This window comes from Bos indicus x Bos taurus, chromosome 17, assembly GCF_003369695.1.
Source record: "Bos indicus x Bos taurus breed Angus x Brahman F1 hybrid chromosome 17, Bos_hybrid_MaternalHap_v2.0, whole genome shotgun sequence".
NCBI lineage: Eukaryota > Metazoa > Chordata > Mammalia > Artiodactyla > Bovidae > Bos > Bos indicus x Bos taurus.
Window position 1 is genome coordinate 37,710,143 of NC_040092.1, and position 14,948 is coordinate 37,725,090.

The window sequence follows — 14,948 nt, forward strand, 5'->3', positions numbered from 1 at the left end:
TCAACTTTGTATAGGTGACTGAATTTGCCTTATGCAGAGCATACAAACACAAAATGTCTGTCTGTTTAAAAAGCAGAAAGAAAAGAAGAAGGAAACAAACATTTGGTATTATAAGCTCACTCCCATATAGTCTTTATAACAATTTAAGAAGTGAGCTACAAGATTTTTTAAAATTCTGTTTAGTTCCAGAAGACCATCTAACGTATGTCCGATTTTAATTGCCATTTCCAAAGGCTTAGAATGTTAACTTATAAAGGGACTTGAGTTGGGGAAGGTACTATTATACTCATTTAGAGGGAAAAAGTCCAGAAGAGTCTATCCCGTAAATACATTCATATGTATAGTATTAAAATATTTTTGACAGATTCCAATGAAGAAGTCAAAACTTTGGGAGCCATCGGGTAAAGCTATCCCCCAAGTACATAAATAAATCATATATTTATATGTTAGACATTCTGAGATTTAAAAAAAAAAAAAAAAACCTCTTCAGATATCTATTTTAAACAGTCAGATATCGATTTTAAACACTTAAAAGTACAAAGGCTTCAACTTTTATTTTCACCCTATGCTTCTGTATTTTTCAGATTGAGTTAAGGTATTACACCTTTTAAGTTCTGATCATCAGAAACCTCATTATTTTTGCAATCAAGATCAAGGTTAATATAAGATCAACAAATTCCCAAACTGAATTTTTGGTTAAAATTTTTAAGCTTCTCCAAGAAGTGTCATAGGTGAGCAGTAAGATAAAGTAAAAACTTTAGAAGCCATAGAAATCTATAACATAAGAAATCAGACTCAAATTGAGTAGAAAATTTTTTCAAGTTGACTAAACAGAGCATGTAGATCAAACCGAAGTACTGCATAGTGATTTTGGAGAAATAATCCTGACCTTGAACACACATCTGAGTGTTCCCCCCATCACTTATACATTGTACTTGTCCACTTGGAATACCAAGAAGTGAGTTTCATGGCTGTGTTAAAGTATGCAATATAGTGTCTGGCTTCAAGTGAGATCTTCAGGAACCTTCATATCCCATGTGTTCTAGGACAGATGCTGATGAATCATCTGTGAAAATAGAATATCATGAGTAACCTCAACTTAAGACGCCATCTGGGTAAGGATGAAATAGAAAATCAAATGTAATTTGTTATATACCTTTTGGATGAGTGATTTCAGTCTTTCTAGGTATTCCTTGGGTGGTTTTTTCTCATAAGAATCACAAGAAGGACATGTCTAGAAATCAATGAAAGAATAATAATTTTCTCTAAAACGTTTTTCCTATATAAATAAAATGTTCATTCAAATTTTATGTTTTCCAATTAGAGATATAAATCATGTGCACTGAAAAAAATTTGAGAAATGCATGAAATAGTTCAGAAAATAACAATGAGAAAAATCACTTGACATCCTAATCTCAGAGATAATAACTGCAATATTTTGATATGTGTCCTGGTAATTTTTTTCTTCACATTTATGTTTACACTGGTTATTAATTTGCCTTTTTTACACTTAACATATCACAAGCATTTTCTACATATTAAATATTCTTCAAAAATATACCCCATAATGGTTGCTTTGTATTCATACATAGAATTGAAGTGTTACTATTTTTGGACACATAAATTACTCCTAACTTTTCACTATTGTATACAGTGCTGCAGTGAACATCTCTGAGTAATTTTTCATATACTTTATTTTATTTAATAAACTACTAAAAGTAGAATTAATAAATTAAGTTAAAAGGATAAAATATTTTAAGGCTTTTAAAGTACATTATTAAACTATTTTATCTCTATTCATATAGAATATTCTTACCATTATTGGGCATTGTTAAAATTTTTTAATTGGAAAAAAATAGGATTTCTTTTCTTAACTTGCATTTATTTGTTCATGAGGAGATTAAACAATCCTTTATATGTGTATTGCCCACTTATATTTCTTTTTAAAAAACATCTTTTTTATGTTTTTTATCCTATTCCTATTGGAATACCAGACACCAGACCATTGCTTGCCATTGAGCATCTCTAATGCCAGTTTGATGTTGTGGTATGAGATATTTGAAAGATAAGAGATTTAAGTTCTAATTCTCATTCTGGCCCTTAGTATGTGTGGGGCTTGGGACAAGTCACTTAACGTCCTTGGTCTCGCTTTCCCATCATTCAGATGAAGGTGCTTCACTGGGTAGCTCTAAGTTCAGTGCCAGTACTACCGTTTTGTTTCTTTGATATTTGTTTCAGAGACAGGCTCAGTGCTTGTCTTCCTGAGAAAAGTTTTGGAGAGATACTTTTCACATTCTAACCTTGCCAAGCAATCAAAGGAAATAAAAATCATTTTGATACTGTAATTAAGAGTTCATTTGCTCACACGTGCAATCCCCTAGAAGAGGGAAAGAAAAAAAATTCTAGTAATTTATCTTATGTGTTCATCCACTGGTTTTGATTAGTGCTTGAATTACTCATGAGATTATCAGCATTGCTCATGAGTTGGCATATGAGGAAATATACAAAAGGATCTCAGGACCCCAAAAAGTAGGGAATATTGAAATTCCCTAACCAAATAATGGGGTCTATCACTTTAAATGTAGCACTGACTCTGCAATTATATAGGATGGTAATATTCTTTAAAAGAGGAAGGCAGAGATTGAGATTTATCCTGGTGTCTTGAAGGCTATCTCTTTTCTTGTAGGAAAGCTAGGGTCTAGCTCTTATTAATAAAATTGCAAGTTATATGTGATCATATAATGAGAGGAGAATATATTTTAATTCTTAAGTCACAATTGGATCCTCTGCCTAATGACTTCCTCACCTCAGAAAGCTATATTAACTTATTTCAGCTACCAGAGACCATTAGCAAGTTCTAATTGGCTGTTAGTACTTTCAGGTCTGTGGACTAAAAAGAGGTGATTTCACTTCTCAAAACACTCTATATGATAAGGTGTAACATGTAACTGGAAGGAAGGCACTGGAGGCTCTGGCTGCGTGTGTATGCGTGTGTGTGTGTGTGTGTGTGTGTGAAATTGTGTAAAGTAATAGATATAGTTAATAAGTACAAATAAGATAGATGACAAACGACATCTTACTACTTCATGTTTCTGTCTTCTCCCTGCATTTGTGGCAGGTAGTTTCCTCTTCAGCTGTTTAGTTAATATGTTGATTATCTTTTCGTTGTCTCCATTATTTGCTGACTTTAGTTGAACCTTCTGAAAACATGAAAAAGCTGACCGCTCACAGTGTCTCTGAAAGAGAAATTATTTGTGTGCAGGTTAATGAAAGTAATTCAGAAAGTAAAAATTACCTTCCCAATCCTTTTTTCCTGCAGTGCCTTGGATCACATTCATTTCAGCAGACAAATGAGGAATGATTCTTGTCCTACTTAATCTTTGGGCTGAAGAGGAGACTCTTATCATGTGAAATTCCCCCATGTTAGGGGCGAAAGGATGCTTCCCTGTCTCACAGACAAGAAGATGGAGCCTCACTTTGCCACAGTTCTATCTTCCTAATGTCATTTTGAGGTTTGAGTATTGGGCAGAACTCTTGGTGTTTCTGGGAGGGTTAGTTTGGTTGTAGAACACACTTTAAAAATTGTGACACTCTAAGAGTTACATTATGGCTTGTGGCAGCTTTGGGTGAATTATGCTATGGTGTGTTAGTCATTCAGTCATGTCCGACTCTTTGTGACCCCATGGACTGTAGCCCACCAGGCTCCTCTGTCCGTGGAATTCTCCAGGCAAGAATACTGGAGTGGTTGCCATTTCCTTCTCTAGGGGATCTTCCCAACTCAGGAATCAAACCTGGGTCTCCTGCATTACAGACAAATTCTTTACCATCTGAGCCACCAGGGAAGCCCCTATGCTATGGTAGTCTGATTAAAAATTGTTTCATTTGTCTCTCTTCAATGTACATAGGAGTTTCTAATAGTGACATATATGTCTTGAACAACACCTTTCCTGTACAATGCCTGGCATAGTGAATGCTAGTGAATGCTCAACAAATATTTGCAGAGTGGACAAATTAATTAAGTGAGTTTAAAACCCCTCCTTTGGGGAAATGAAGTGGGTGCCTACCTCAGATGGTACATTCCACATCTAAGATAGAGTCCACCTGCCGTAGACCATGTGTGACTTTTCTAAAATCCCATTCACACTCTCAAGTCAGTCACGGTGGGATCTGCCTGAATCAAGTGGTTGAGAAATAGAATTTGAGATGTGCCCTCCCCACCCCCACACCCACAAGGGAGGGAAGACTGTCCCTTATAAAGTAAGAGTAATGTCTCAGAGCATGGGGAATTGGGCAGATCATGGATCAAAAAGTTGATTCTTGGTTTAGTCAAATAACCAGTGGCTAGTGAATAAATCAGAATCTTAGAAATTGAACTGAAAGTGAAGTGGAATTTACTGGAAGAACACAATGTATACTGACTTGGTGGAATCATTTTCACACTGATCTGAGAACTTGTATTCAGGTTAATTTTTTCTTTCAGCAAATGTCTGTATATGATGCTGGTCTCCCCCACCCCCGACAAAGTTGCTATATCTTCATTTCACCAATGTGCATGAAGCTACTGCCATGTATCCAGAAGCTGCAACTTCTCTCAGTTCCTACAAGGCCCATCATATATACAACAATATTACCTGAATCTTCCCATGGACAATCAGCTGAAAATAGCATCTGGCCTGCTTTGCATTTTCCAGCCTATATGCTTACCCAATATGAATGTTGGTTAATATCATGCACCTTTAAGACACAACCCCGTCAGATTTGCTTTGCATACGTAGCCACAAGCCGAAAACCAGCTTATCTGGTTTCCTTATATCAGAGCTGCTTGCCTGTCATAAGGGTGAAATAATGTCCTTTACATATGTTTGCCAAAATGCTTATTTAATAGAAACTATTTATAAATGTTAATTATAGCACTTTTTTTTCCTTGAAAACCACATGTTCATGTTTGTTGAAGTTTTTTCTTTTCTCTTCTTTTTGACCACAACCGGCTTAACTTACTGGAAAAAAATAATATTCATATTTAAAGAGGTAAATTTTCCAGCTGAAACTGAAAACACTAACTGCTTCATCCGTGATGATCTGAGAAACCAGCATTTCTCACAGAGGCCCATTTTGCTGAGTTAACATTAACATGTGTATGTTGAAAGAAAATTAGGTTCCAAAGAAGTGTAGGGGCCTACGAAATGAACTCCCTCAAGACAGTATTGCCAAGAGTGGTCAAGACAAGTGAGCAAAGATTTTGCACCTGAGAAAGCCTTTCTGAATGCCTCTGAATGGCATCTGGACGCCGATGCTCCTACTGATGCAGCTGTGCTCTCTCTACCGCGCTTCCTTGCTCACCTGTGTCAGTACACAGTGGAATTTTGCTTTGTGCTTTCTGCAAGCAGCACAGCTGTCCCTGGCAATCTGTGGTCCAGGACAAACAGCTGCTGGATTTGGCTTCAGATGCACACCAAAGGCAGCCTCAAACAGGAAAAGAAGCAGAGAAGCTGCCCTGCTAACTGCTTTAAGGATGCATTGAGGCAGGGAGTAGAGAGGTTAATCTTGATTCAAGCTGCTGCAGGTGCCCTGTCAATCAGGATGACCCTGAGTTCATGTGCAGCACCACCATCTGGGAGCAGAGCCACTGCTTTCCTTTGCTGTGCCTTGCAGACTCAGAGGCAAGGCTTTGCTTCCCTCATCCTTTAACACCTGGAAGCATTAGTTTTGCAGAATAGAGGAAGCAGTAAGGAAATCAAAAGCGAGAGTAACCACTCTTCTCTTTAGCCAGAGAACAGTCAAGTGCTGCTTTTGCAAGTAGGTGCACTTGGCTTTGCTGATTGCAATTGAGTATTTGAAAATACTTGCCTCCTTACAGTTTCCTTTTGACCTGTGTAGTTTTTTCCCAAAGAAAGCCCTGGCCATTCACACTAGGAAGTTTTGCCAATGGGGTAAAATTACCTTTGTCCCGCTTACAAGCTAGGTTTCTATCAGGGTTTTTCAGTAGTAGCACTGTTGACATTTAGGGATGGATAATTCTTTGTTGTTAGGGCTGTCCTGTGCATTCTAGAATGTTTAGTAGCATCCCTGGCCTCTACCTACTAGATGCCAATAGAAACCTCCACACACACAACTGTGGCAACCAGAAAGTTTTCCAGAAAATGCCAAATGTTCTCAGAGGGCAAAGTCACCACCAGATGAGCACCACTGGTTATATAATTAGAAAGAGAAAGAAAGATACCTGGTGAGGCCTTAGCAACCTTAGATAATCACCATCAACATTTATATGCAACATTTTAATGAATTTATTTTCATTGAACTTTTTAATCTTTTAAAATCTCATATAGACTCTGCTTTGATGCAAGTCCTAAAAAACTTGATATAATGCTACTATGACCTTGATCTATTTTCTTCTCTCCTGGGTTTGCCTGCCAGCATGGCTTAAAAATCTTAGTTATACCATTATTCACTTGTATCATAGTAGCATTGCTTGATCTGATTATTAGATAGATACAATGTCACTGAGACAAAATCCTGTCATTATGATATAAGATAAAAAACATCTGCTTTAACAAAGCATATAAAGAGAGTACCCACTGGATCAACTCAAGTTAGAAAATGGGATATCTTTATTTTGCAAGTCACAGACTGCAGCTAAGCAACTCCAGAAAGGACTCTAACCACAGCAGTTAGACAAGGACATGAGATGCTGCAAAATACGTGTTTGGATAACTAGGACATTAAGAAACAGTCTTTTTGAAGAAGTCTTTCCAATAAGCTGAATGTGCTACTTTCATTTTAGATGCTCCTTATTAGAAAAGGACTTAGTAAATGAGAGTGGTTAGGTTCAGAGACAGAGAGTGAATTTTAGAGAAAAGCAATAGTTGTGACTCATTCACTTTCTAAACTTTTACACAGTCATTTACGATAATTGTTTTCTTTGCAATGTATCTTCATAAGTCTCCCCTTTGTAGTGTCCTAATTACTGGTAGTACTTTTATAGTTATTCTAATTTATGCAGTTAAAGCTCTGTGACAGTGAAACTGTTCCCCCCAAATGCGTTTATATCCTCAGGATACCAAACATTAAGACTAGATAGAAGTTACCAAGGGAAAGATCAGCACACAGTACTCTTGGACTACATGCTACGCCTCTTCTTCCTGGGACCTCATGGATTTAAATGGCTTAAGAGAACGGGATGAGTTGTTGAAAATTGTCCTTTCAAAAGACCTCACCAAAGGCGGAAGACAAGACCCATTCAGGCCAAGGTATATGGCAATTACATTCTAAAGAATAGCCTTGATTTCCACACCAGTATTCCTCCATGCTGTTCTGTAATCTACTCTTTCTTTCTTTCCTTCCTTCTCTTTTTATTCCTTCTTTCTCTCTCTCCCTTTTACCCTTCCTTCCTTTCTCCCTTTCTTTCTTTCTCCCTTCCTTTCTAATTATCAAAAACTGAATCCTGCTTCTATGATTTGTGTCTATGTTTCATAGATTTACAAAGAAGGCTCAAGAACTTTTATGCACAGACTCTTAAAATGTAATTACTTGGTCATTGTTCAGAAAATGATCATAGTATATAGATTTATTTTCTAGTTTTGTTTTTCTGTCTCAACAGTACTACTTGGGAATACTCTTAGACATACTTGAAGATAAAAATATATCATATAAGGTATGTAGTGTTTTATAGGTTGGCTTGTTAGTAAATCAAAGAATATTTGGGCAAATCAGAAATAACTATATAGTAAATGTATTTATTAAATAACTAATTATTAAACCACAAAATTCATTGATATTAAGTCTATTGCTAAATAATCATGTTAATGGCTTCCTTAATTGGATTTAAAAACTTTTATCAAATGCATTTTCACAAACAAATTCAACTGGTCTTACCTTTACATCTTCTGGAGCTGGCAGAAATTCAGGATCCTAGAGCAAAAGAAAATTAGTTCTGAGTTATTTTTATAAGTCAAAAAGCTCCTTTTATAGTAACTGAAGAATATTATTTGAATTTGGTTGTGCCCACTATGGCCTTACCAAGTCATTCACATAGTTTTTCAGCTGATCAACAATGTCTATAAGTTGACGCAGTCTAATAAAGAGGCGATCTTGCCCTTGGGAGCTTGACTTATGGGCCACTGTCCCAGAGAAGATGACCATCAGGCAAATGACTATTCTCTCCATGTTGCCAGGAGTGGATCTCATAAGTGCCAGTAGAGCAAGACCTTGGTCTCAGTTTTCAGTTTGTGAACAGGTTGTCAGAAAAGCTACCTATTTATTCATCCTTCAGGGAGAGGTAAAGCCCTCCCATTGCAGCCTGGAAATCTTTGTAAAATGGATGAATGTGAGTAACTCTTTTTTCTTTTCCACTGGCTAGGTATACGTGTGCATGCGCTAATGCGTGGGGGCAGGGATTGATGGAGTTAACAAAATGTGCCCAATCTGCATCTTAGACAGGAAAAAGAGAGACACGGGTGAATTCCAATTTTCAGCATGAATCAAGAAGCATGCACAGTAAATAGTCAGTACTACAAGATTTCAAAGAAGTAAACAAAACACTTTGATCTCTCTCTCTGCCTCCCCTAGCATCTTACCTGTTTTCTCTGACAGTCATAAGGGCACTTCAATAATGAGTAAAGTGGCAACATGTGCTTTCTTGCAGGACTTTTTCTTATGGTAATAACTAGGCTTTTTGACTGAGATCATCCAATAATCCATCATAAAGGTAGGAGGACAGCTACCTTTTAGGAAATTTTAAACATCAAGTGTATTTTCCAAATTAGCAAGAATATTTTAGTTTCTTAATCAGGTTAAATGGTTTAAAGTAGAAGTTGCTTCCAGCTCTGCTCCCAAGCATCTTTAAGTAACATTAATTTCAGCCTCTAACACTCTACTTAACCATCTGATTTATACATATTATTCCATCCCCAATCAAGACCTCATTCTACCTTCATTAAAAAATAATGCAACAATTAAGTGAATGAAAAAGCTAATACTCATTCCTCTCCAACCAAAATTTTATTTCAAACAGCAAAATCCAAAAATATCTGCGACTCTTTTTTTCTTTGAGTAGTGTTACTTATTTCTGTTAGATATCATTTTCTCTGGGTATGAACAGTACATTTCTAACTATGATCGGGTAGAGATTAATGAAAGGCTCAAAGTCCACAAGTGGTTCTGTCATCCTCCTCTCTGCAGCTTCTCCTGTCCCTGCTACTTTTTACTCATTTGAGAAAGCTGAATATGATATTATAGAATCATGGAAGTAGTATTGTAGCACAGTCAATTGGGTCTTACAATAAAACTCTTGGCTATGGATTTTTTTATCCATTTATTTCTTCATCTATTTCATCACATGCTTACAGCTATACTTTTTTCTAAAATGTTATGTGGCTAAGATAAATTGGAATTTGGACTTGCTTTGAAGGTTGTTTTTAATCTTTATACTATAGAATATCTATTCAAGAATATTCAGGTTTGGTCCTACAGAGTAATAAAAATCTTACCGTGTGATCAAAAAGTCCTTCCTATAATCATTAAATTCTACAGGGTAGGGTTGATGTATTAACCCACGAACAGCATTTGGACTTGGGGTTGCCACTTTGCATCTCAACATTGCCTGCATCAGCTTTGTTCACGCTTTCTTTATCTGTTAAAGAGACATGAGTCTCCTTGAAGATACTAACCACAGTGGTTAAGAGCCCAATTTCTAAAGCAAAATGCTTGAATTCAGATCCAGGCCCTAACAATGAGTTACATATTAATTGTTGTACATATGACCCTGGATATATTATTGCAAAAGGAAGATAAGTATAGAATCTAATTATAGGGTTGTAATGAGGCTTAACTAGACATTTCAGGGGGAAAAGGGCCAAGTACATCACACAATAAAATCTCAGAAGATATGTGTGCTGATTATGGATGAGGGTAGAGAGGAAAATTTATAAAAGCCTAGAGAAGCTAAGCTGATCCATGGAAGGAAGAGCACAGGTAGATCAGCAAAAACGCATGGGTGTGGCTGTATTTGCCATAAAAAACTTTGAAGTTTTTAGTGCTGCTTAGAATCACTTGTCCCAACTCTGGAGTGCCTCGCCATCACGCTAGACCTCCTGGCCCTCCACAGTCCATCAGCCAGCATACCAGAATCTGCATGGTCCCACTCTAACATCAAGACCTAAGACCTTTCTGAGAGTCAGATCCCCCGCTTTAAGTAGCATTTCGGTTGTTGAGCATTTTGAATATCACTGCTGGTATGGTAGGCTGAATAAGGGCACCCTAAGATGTCCACATCCTAATCCCTGGAACCTGTGCATATGTTACCATCAAGGTAATCAAAGGGACTTTACATGTGTGATTAAATTAAGGATCTTGGGAGGAAGATTGTCCTGGATTATCCATGTGACCTAACGTAATCACAAGGGTCCTTATAAGAGGAAGTGGTGGGTTTGGAGGGGGTGGGTCAGAGTCAAGGAAAATGTGATGACAGAAGCAGAGGTCAGAGTGATATGGGGCTTGAAGCCAAAGACCTCCTGAAGCTGGGAAAGACAAACAGCAGGTTGTTCCCTAGAACCTCCAGAAGGAATGCGGCCAACACCATGATTTCAGCCCCTTTAAGCTCATTTTGGACTTCAGAACTGTAAAATAATGAATTTGGGTTGCTTTAAGCCACTGAGTTTGTGGTACTTTGTTACAGTAGTAATAGGAAAGTAACACACCTACGTGTGGAATTTTTACTTTTGGAAAAGGGGTGAGAGAGGAAGGAAAAGGTGATTAAGAGAGAACTAGTAAAGGCTGGAATTTGGTTTGCTGGGCTGTTGGGGTGCAGGTAGAAGGGATCAGGAATCATAAAGAAGAGAGGCAAGTAAGATTAGTGTTGCTACCATTGGGTATGGGATATAAGGGAGAAGAATGTCCGATGAGGACTTTCCAGGAAGTCTGGGTGTCTTTTAACAACTTCTTCCTGGTGCTGAGAGGGCTCACTCAAGAGCAACAGTGTGTTTCAAAGCTATGGAGCCCAATTTGCATTGTGCTAGAATTTATCACTGTGTTGAGACAGACCTTACAGTGAAGTAGAGAGACTTAGATTTACTTGAGTTACGTATTCTCTGCTTAGAAATACTAACTTATTGCTACCTTTTTACAGCGTCATTTCATTGCGGTCTTAATGACCTTTTACTCTTTAGATTGTAATCTTTTTTTTATTTAGATTCAGTCAGTCCTGCCGTAATATTTGTATTGAAAATGTGAATTTATCTCACTGTGACAAATATACCAGGGCACAATTTGAGTATAACCAGAATTTTGTGTTTCCTCATATGTGATTTTTGTCTGCAAGAAATGCTAGGCAAATGCAGAATCCGGCTGAACTGGGCCATTTAGGAATATACAAAATGCATACACACCTCAAACACTCACCAGCTAACTGTCCATATCTGGTGTTTAAACAGCTTTCCATCCTGGGAAGCCTCTGCTGCCATTTCTCAATAGTTTGTAGCTTTGACTCTTCCTGCGCTCACCTCCATGAACAAACTTCAGGTCTTTTCCTAGGCAAAATGCCATATTTATTATAGTATTTATGTGTTTCTTAACCATTTAACATGTGTAAGACTGATGTCTTTCTTCATTAGGTTCCTGTCATCTTTTATCACTGACGGAATTTCAGTGTTATGCCCTTAATCCTATTTCCCCCATAAGTTCTGTGGTGTTTATTGTGTGATTTTATATAGTGCACTTGGTTTTTAGAAAAGTGTATGTCACATTATAGCACAACTGACTGTATTTTATCTGAAAATGTCACACTAAGTCTCAACAGCATCTAGTTACGTCCAGATGAAGAGCAAGGCTAGGATCAAGGATTTATTCCTAAGGAGGGAGAGAAAATGGGGATGATGGAAGAAAGGAGAAAGAATGAAAAACAAATTCTTTCTTTCTCATTTTTACACATATCCTATCTGAGCTCAGCCTCCCTAGTGGCTCAGATAGTAAAGAATCTGCTTGCAATACAGGAGACCTGGATTCAACCCCTGGGTCAGGAAGATCCCCTAGAGAAGGAAATGGCAACCCACTCCAGTATTCTTGCCTGGAGAATTCCACGGACAGGGGAGCCTGGCAGGCTACAGTCCATGGGGTCGCAAGGAGTGGACACAACCGAGTGACTCACACGTTTTATCTGAGCTCAGATTTTTAAAACCCTGGTGGGGCAGCTCCTCCCTGGCCCTTTCCCATTAGTGCAGGGGAGCACAGCTTGGCCTCCGTGAGCCTTCTGAAATTGTGTGCAAATTTTTGTGTTTATGTTTGTAGGAAGAAGAAAACCTTAAATTTCATCTGCTTCTCCAAGCAAATGTCAGGCAGCTGCTTCTTTTATTTTCTAGGCTCAGAGGCTTCTGTGAAGGGCAGTGCGGACCCATGCTTCTTCAGCACCCGCACAGCACTATGCAGAAAAGTGGCAGCTGCTGGTGTGGCAGGATTAGTGAAGGGGCAACAACCTGGCTGAAGCCACACTTGTGTGACAAGCCCACTACTTTCACTTCCTTCCATGGTTATTTAGCACCTTGGAGTGAGGTGGTGGATTCTGCTACATGTACTCTTCCCAGGAATATAACCCAGGTCATCACCATGAAAGCATGAAACTTTAGTCACCCACCCAAGAGGATTCACAGACACATTTCAAGAATTTTCTTGAATGGACTATGCTCATAGACCACCTGCTCAGGATAGGAAGGAGGCCAGGGCACTGAAGGAAAGCTTCCAGCCAAGGAGAGCAGGCTGGGGGTGAGAGGAATAAAGGGAAGGAGGGGTTGAAGTATGAAGTGAGTGAAGTTAGGTCACAGTTTTGCCTGGGAGAGATGTGCTAGGCCTGAGATGGCACTGGTTACTCCTTGTGCCCAGCTCTCTTGCCCTGTCTGCATAGCTCTTCCTTGTGACCACTGGGTGTCAAGTATTCCCTTTCTGCTTTCACTTGCCTTGGCCTTTCATGGGTAGGCTTAGATATCCTGCCAGACAAACTCTGCCAAGGGCAGTCTCTGGTATTTAGAGTTACAGACATTATTGTAACAGGTGCCACTCTATAGGCCAAAGGTAGATGGCTTATCCTTAGGCGACCGTGACACCCATCAGTGAGGCTACAGATCACATGTCCATCATTCCATGACCATCAGGCACAAAGTATGGAGAAAAAGAATCAGAAGATCCATACCATTCAACCAAGTTCCATCCTGATGCCACACGAGATATGACAGTTCCACCAGCCTCCCTAGCCTCCTGTCCAACAGCTCTGATCAAACGAATGCTACTGTCTTTGGACTCAAGACCTGCACCTGTTTCCTTCCCGAGGGTGAGAAGTGGCTACAAACATTTGTCTTGACCCTGCATCTCCCAACACACAGTCATGAAAATAAAGAAATACAACATTGGCCTTTGCTGTCAGTGTGTCCTCTTCCTAAGGTGTCTGGTGAGTTTCTCATTCATAGGAACCTTCTCCCCACATCCTCCAAGGGGCAGTGTCGGGATATCAGAGAAAGGAGTCTGAAGGCTGAATGTCTCACTCATTCTGAACAGCCATTTCTGTTTCTAGGGCTGAGGAACACTTGGGGAAAATTATTACTTTTAATCTTTGTATTTACAAAAGTAATACATGTGTATCATAAAACAAAGAATTCAAATACACATAATTGTGTAAAGCAAAAAGCAAAATTTTAAATTGCTTCCTTTTTCTAAATAAATACAATAAGATAAAATTGCTCCCTTTTTTTCCCTAATTTTCACTTTCTAGGTGAACTGTTGAGAATTTATGAAGTACCGTATATTCTTTACCTATGTACTTAGAACATATAGAGGCATAGATGTAAACATACATATTGAAGGAATTAGAATTTTAGATGGAGATAGAGAACATTGGAGAAGGAAATGGCAACCCACTCCAGTGTTCTTGCCTGGAGAATCCCAGGGACGGGGGAGCCTGGTGGGCTGCTGTCTGTGGGGTCGCACAGAGTCGGACACGACTGAAGCGACTTAGCAGCAGCAGCAGCAGAGAAGAATAGAAAAAGAAACAAAGATATAGACAGGAAAAACATGCGCTTTTTTTACATAAAAATTTAATCTTATCATACATATTCTGGGCATCCCTGGTGGCTCAGACGGCCAAGAATCTGCCTGCAATGTGGGAGACCTGGGTTTGATCCCTCAGGAAGATCCCCTGGAGGAGAGCTTGGCAGTCCATGCCAGTACTCTTGCCTGGAGAACCCCATGGACAGAGGAGCCTGGTGGGCTACAGTCCTTGGAGTTGCAGAGAGTCGGACACGACTGAGTGACTAAGCACAGCATACATATTCTACAACTTTTCTTTTTAACTCAACAATATGTCAGGGACAGTGATCCATGCAGTAGTCTCACACAGGGCTATATTTTTACATAGAAGGTTAATATTCCATTGTATGGCTATATTATAATTTATTTATTCATAACCCTGGTGATAGGCATTTAGATTATTTCCAATTTTTATTTCCTACAAACAGCGCTGCAATGAATATCCTTAAACCTCTATGTCTATAGCATATGTGAACTATATTTCTTTTAGATACATATCCCACATTTCACTTTCTGAGTGGAAATATTATATCCTTTTAAAAATTTGACAGGAACTATCAAGTTGCCTTCCAACATGTCAAAGCAGTTTGCACTCCCACTGACAATACAGTTTCCTTTCCCCCTCCATTCTCACACTTTGTATTGTGAATATTTTAAATGTTTGCCATTATGCTAAGGCAAAAAAAAAAAATTAGTATCCTACCGTTGGTTTGCCTTTCTTTGATCAATAAGTTAAGTTTGGCATATTTCGTATCTTTGATATCAGTGTTTTTTGTTTTCTTCTGTGAAAAGCCTTGTTCATATTCTTTGTCCATATATTGGGTTGTTTCTCACCTATAAGGGCTCTTTCTCTCTTAAAGATAAGTTAAACATGTTTAAATTAT

The 14,948-nt window shown here is 38.5% G+C and overlaps 1 protein-coding gene across 1 annotated transcript; it reads right to left on the reverse strand.

The window, feature by feature from the left end:
- Positions 1-1,042: 1,042 nt before the first annotated feature.
- IL21 (interleukin 21) lies at positions 1,043-8,184 on the reverse strand. Its single transcript, XM_027565963.1, has 5 exons — positions 8,017-8,184; positions 7,873-7,908; positions 3,081-3,236; positions 1,157-1,234; positions 1,043-1,066 (listed from the first exon to the last, which is right to left on the reverse strand). The coding sequence occupies exons 1-5, from the start codon at positions 8,182-8,184 to the stop codon at positions 1,043-1,045; spliced, it is 462 nt and encodes a 153-aa protein (XP_027421764.1).
- Between the last annotated feature and the right edge of the window lie 6,764 nt (positions 8,185-14,948).

Excerpts from the sequence above, each read along its gene's own strand:
- IL21 (XM_027565963.1), bottom strand. The coding sequence starts at position 8,184 with ATGAGATCCACTCCTGGCAACATGGAGAGAATAGTCATTTGCCTGATG. Across the intron at positions 7,909-8,016 it reads AAAACTATGTGAATGACTTG|GATCCTGAATTTCTGCCAGC; the intron begins GTAAGGCCATAG and ends CTTTTGCTCTAG. Across the intron at positions 1,235-3,080 it reads GAAGACAGAAACATGAAGTA|ACATGTCCTTCTTGTGATTC; the intron begins GTAAGATGTCGT and ends ATTGATTTCTAG.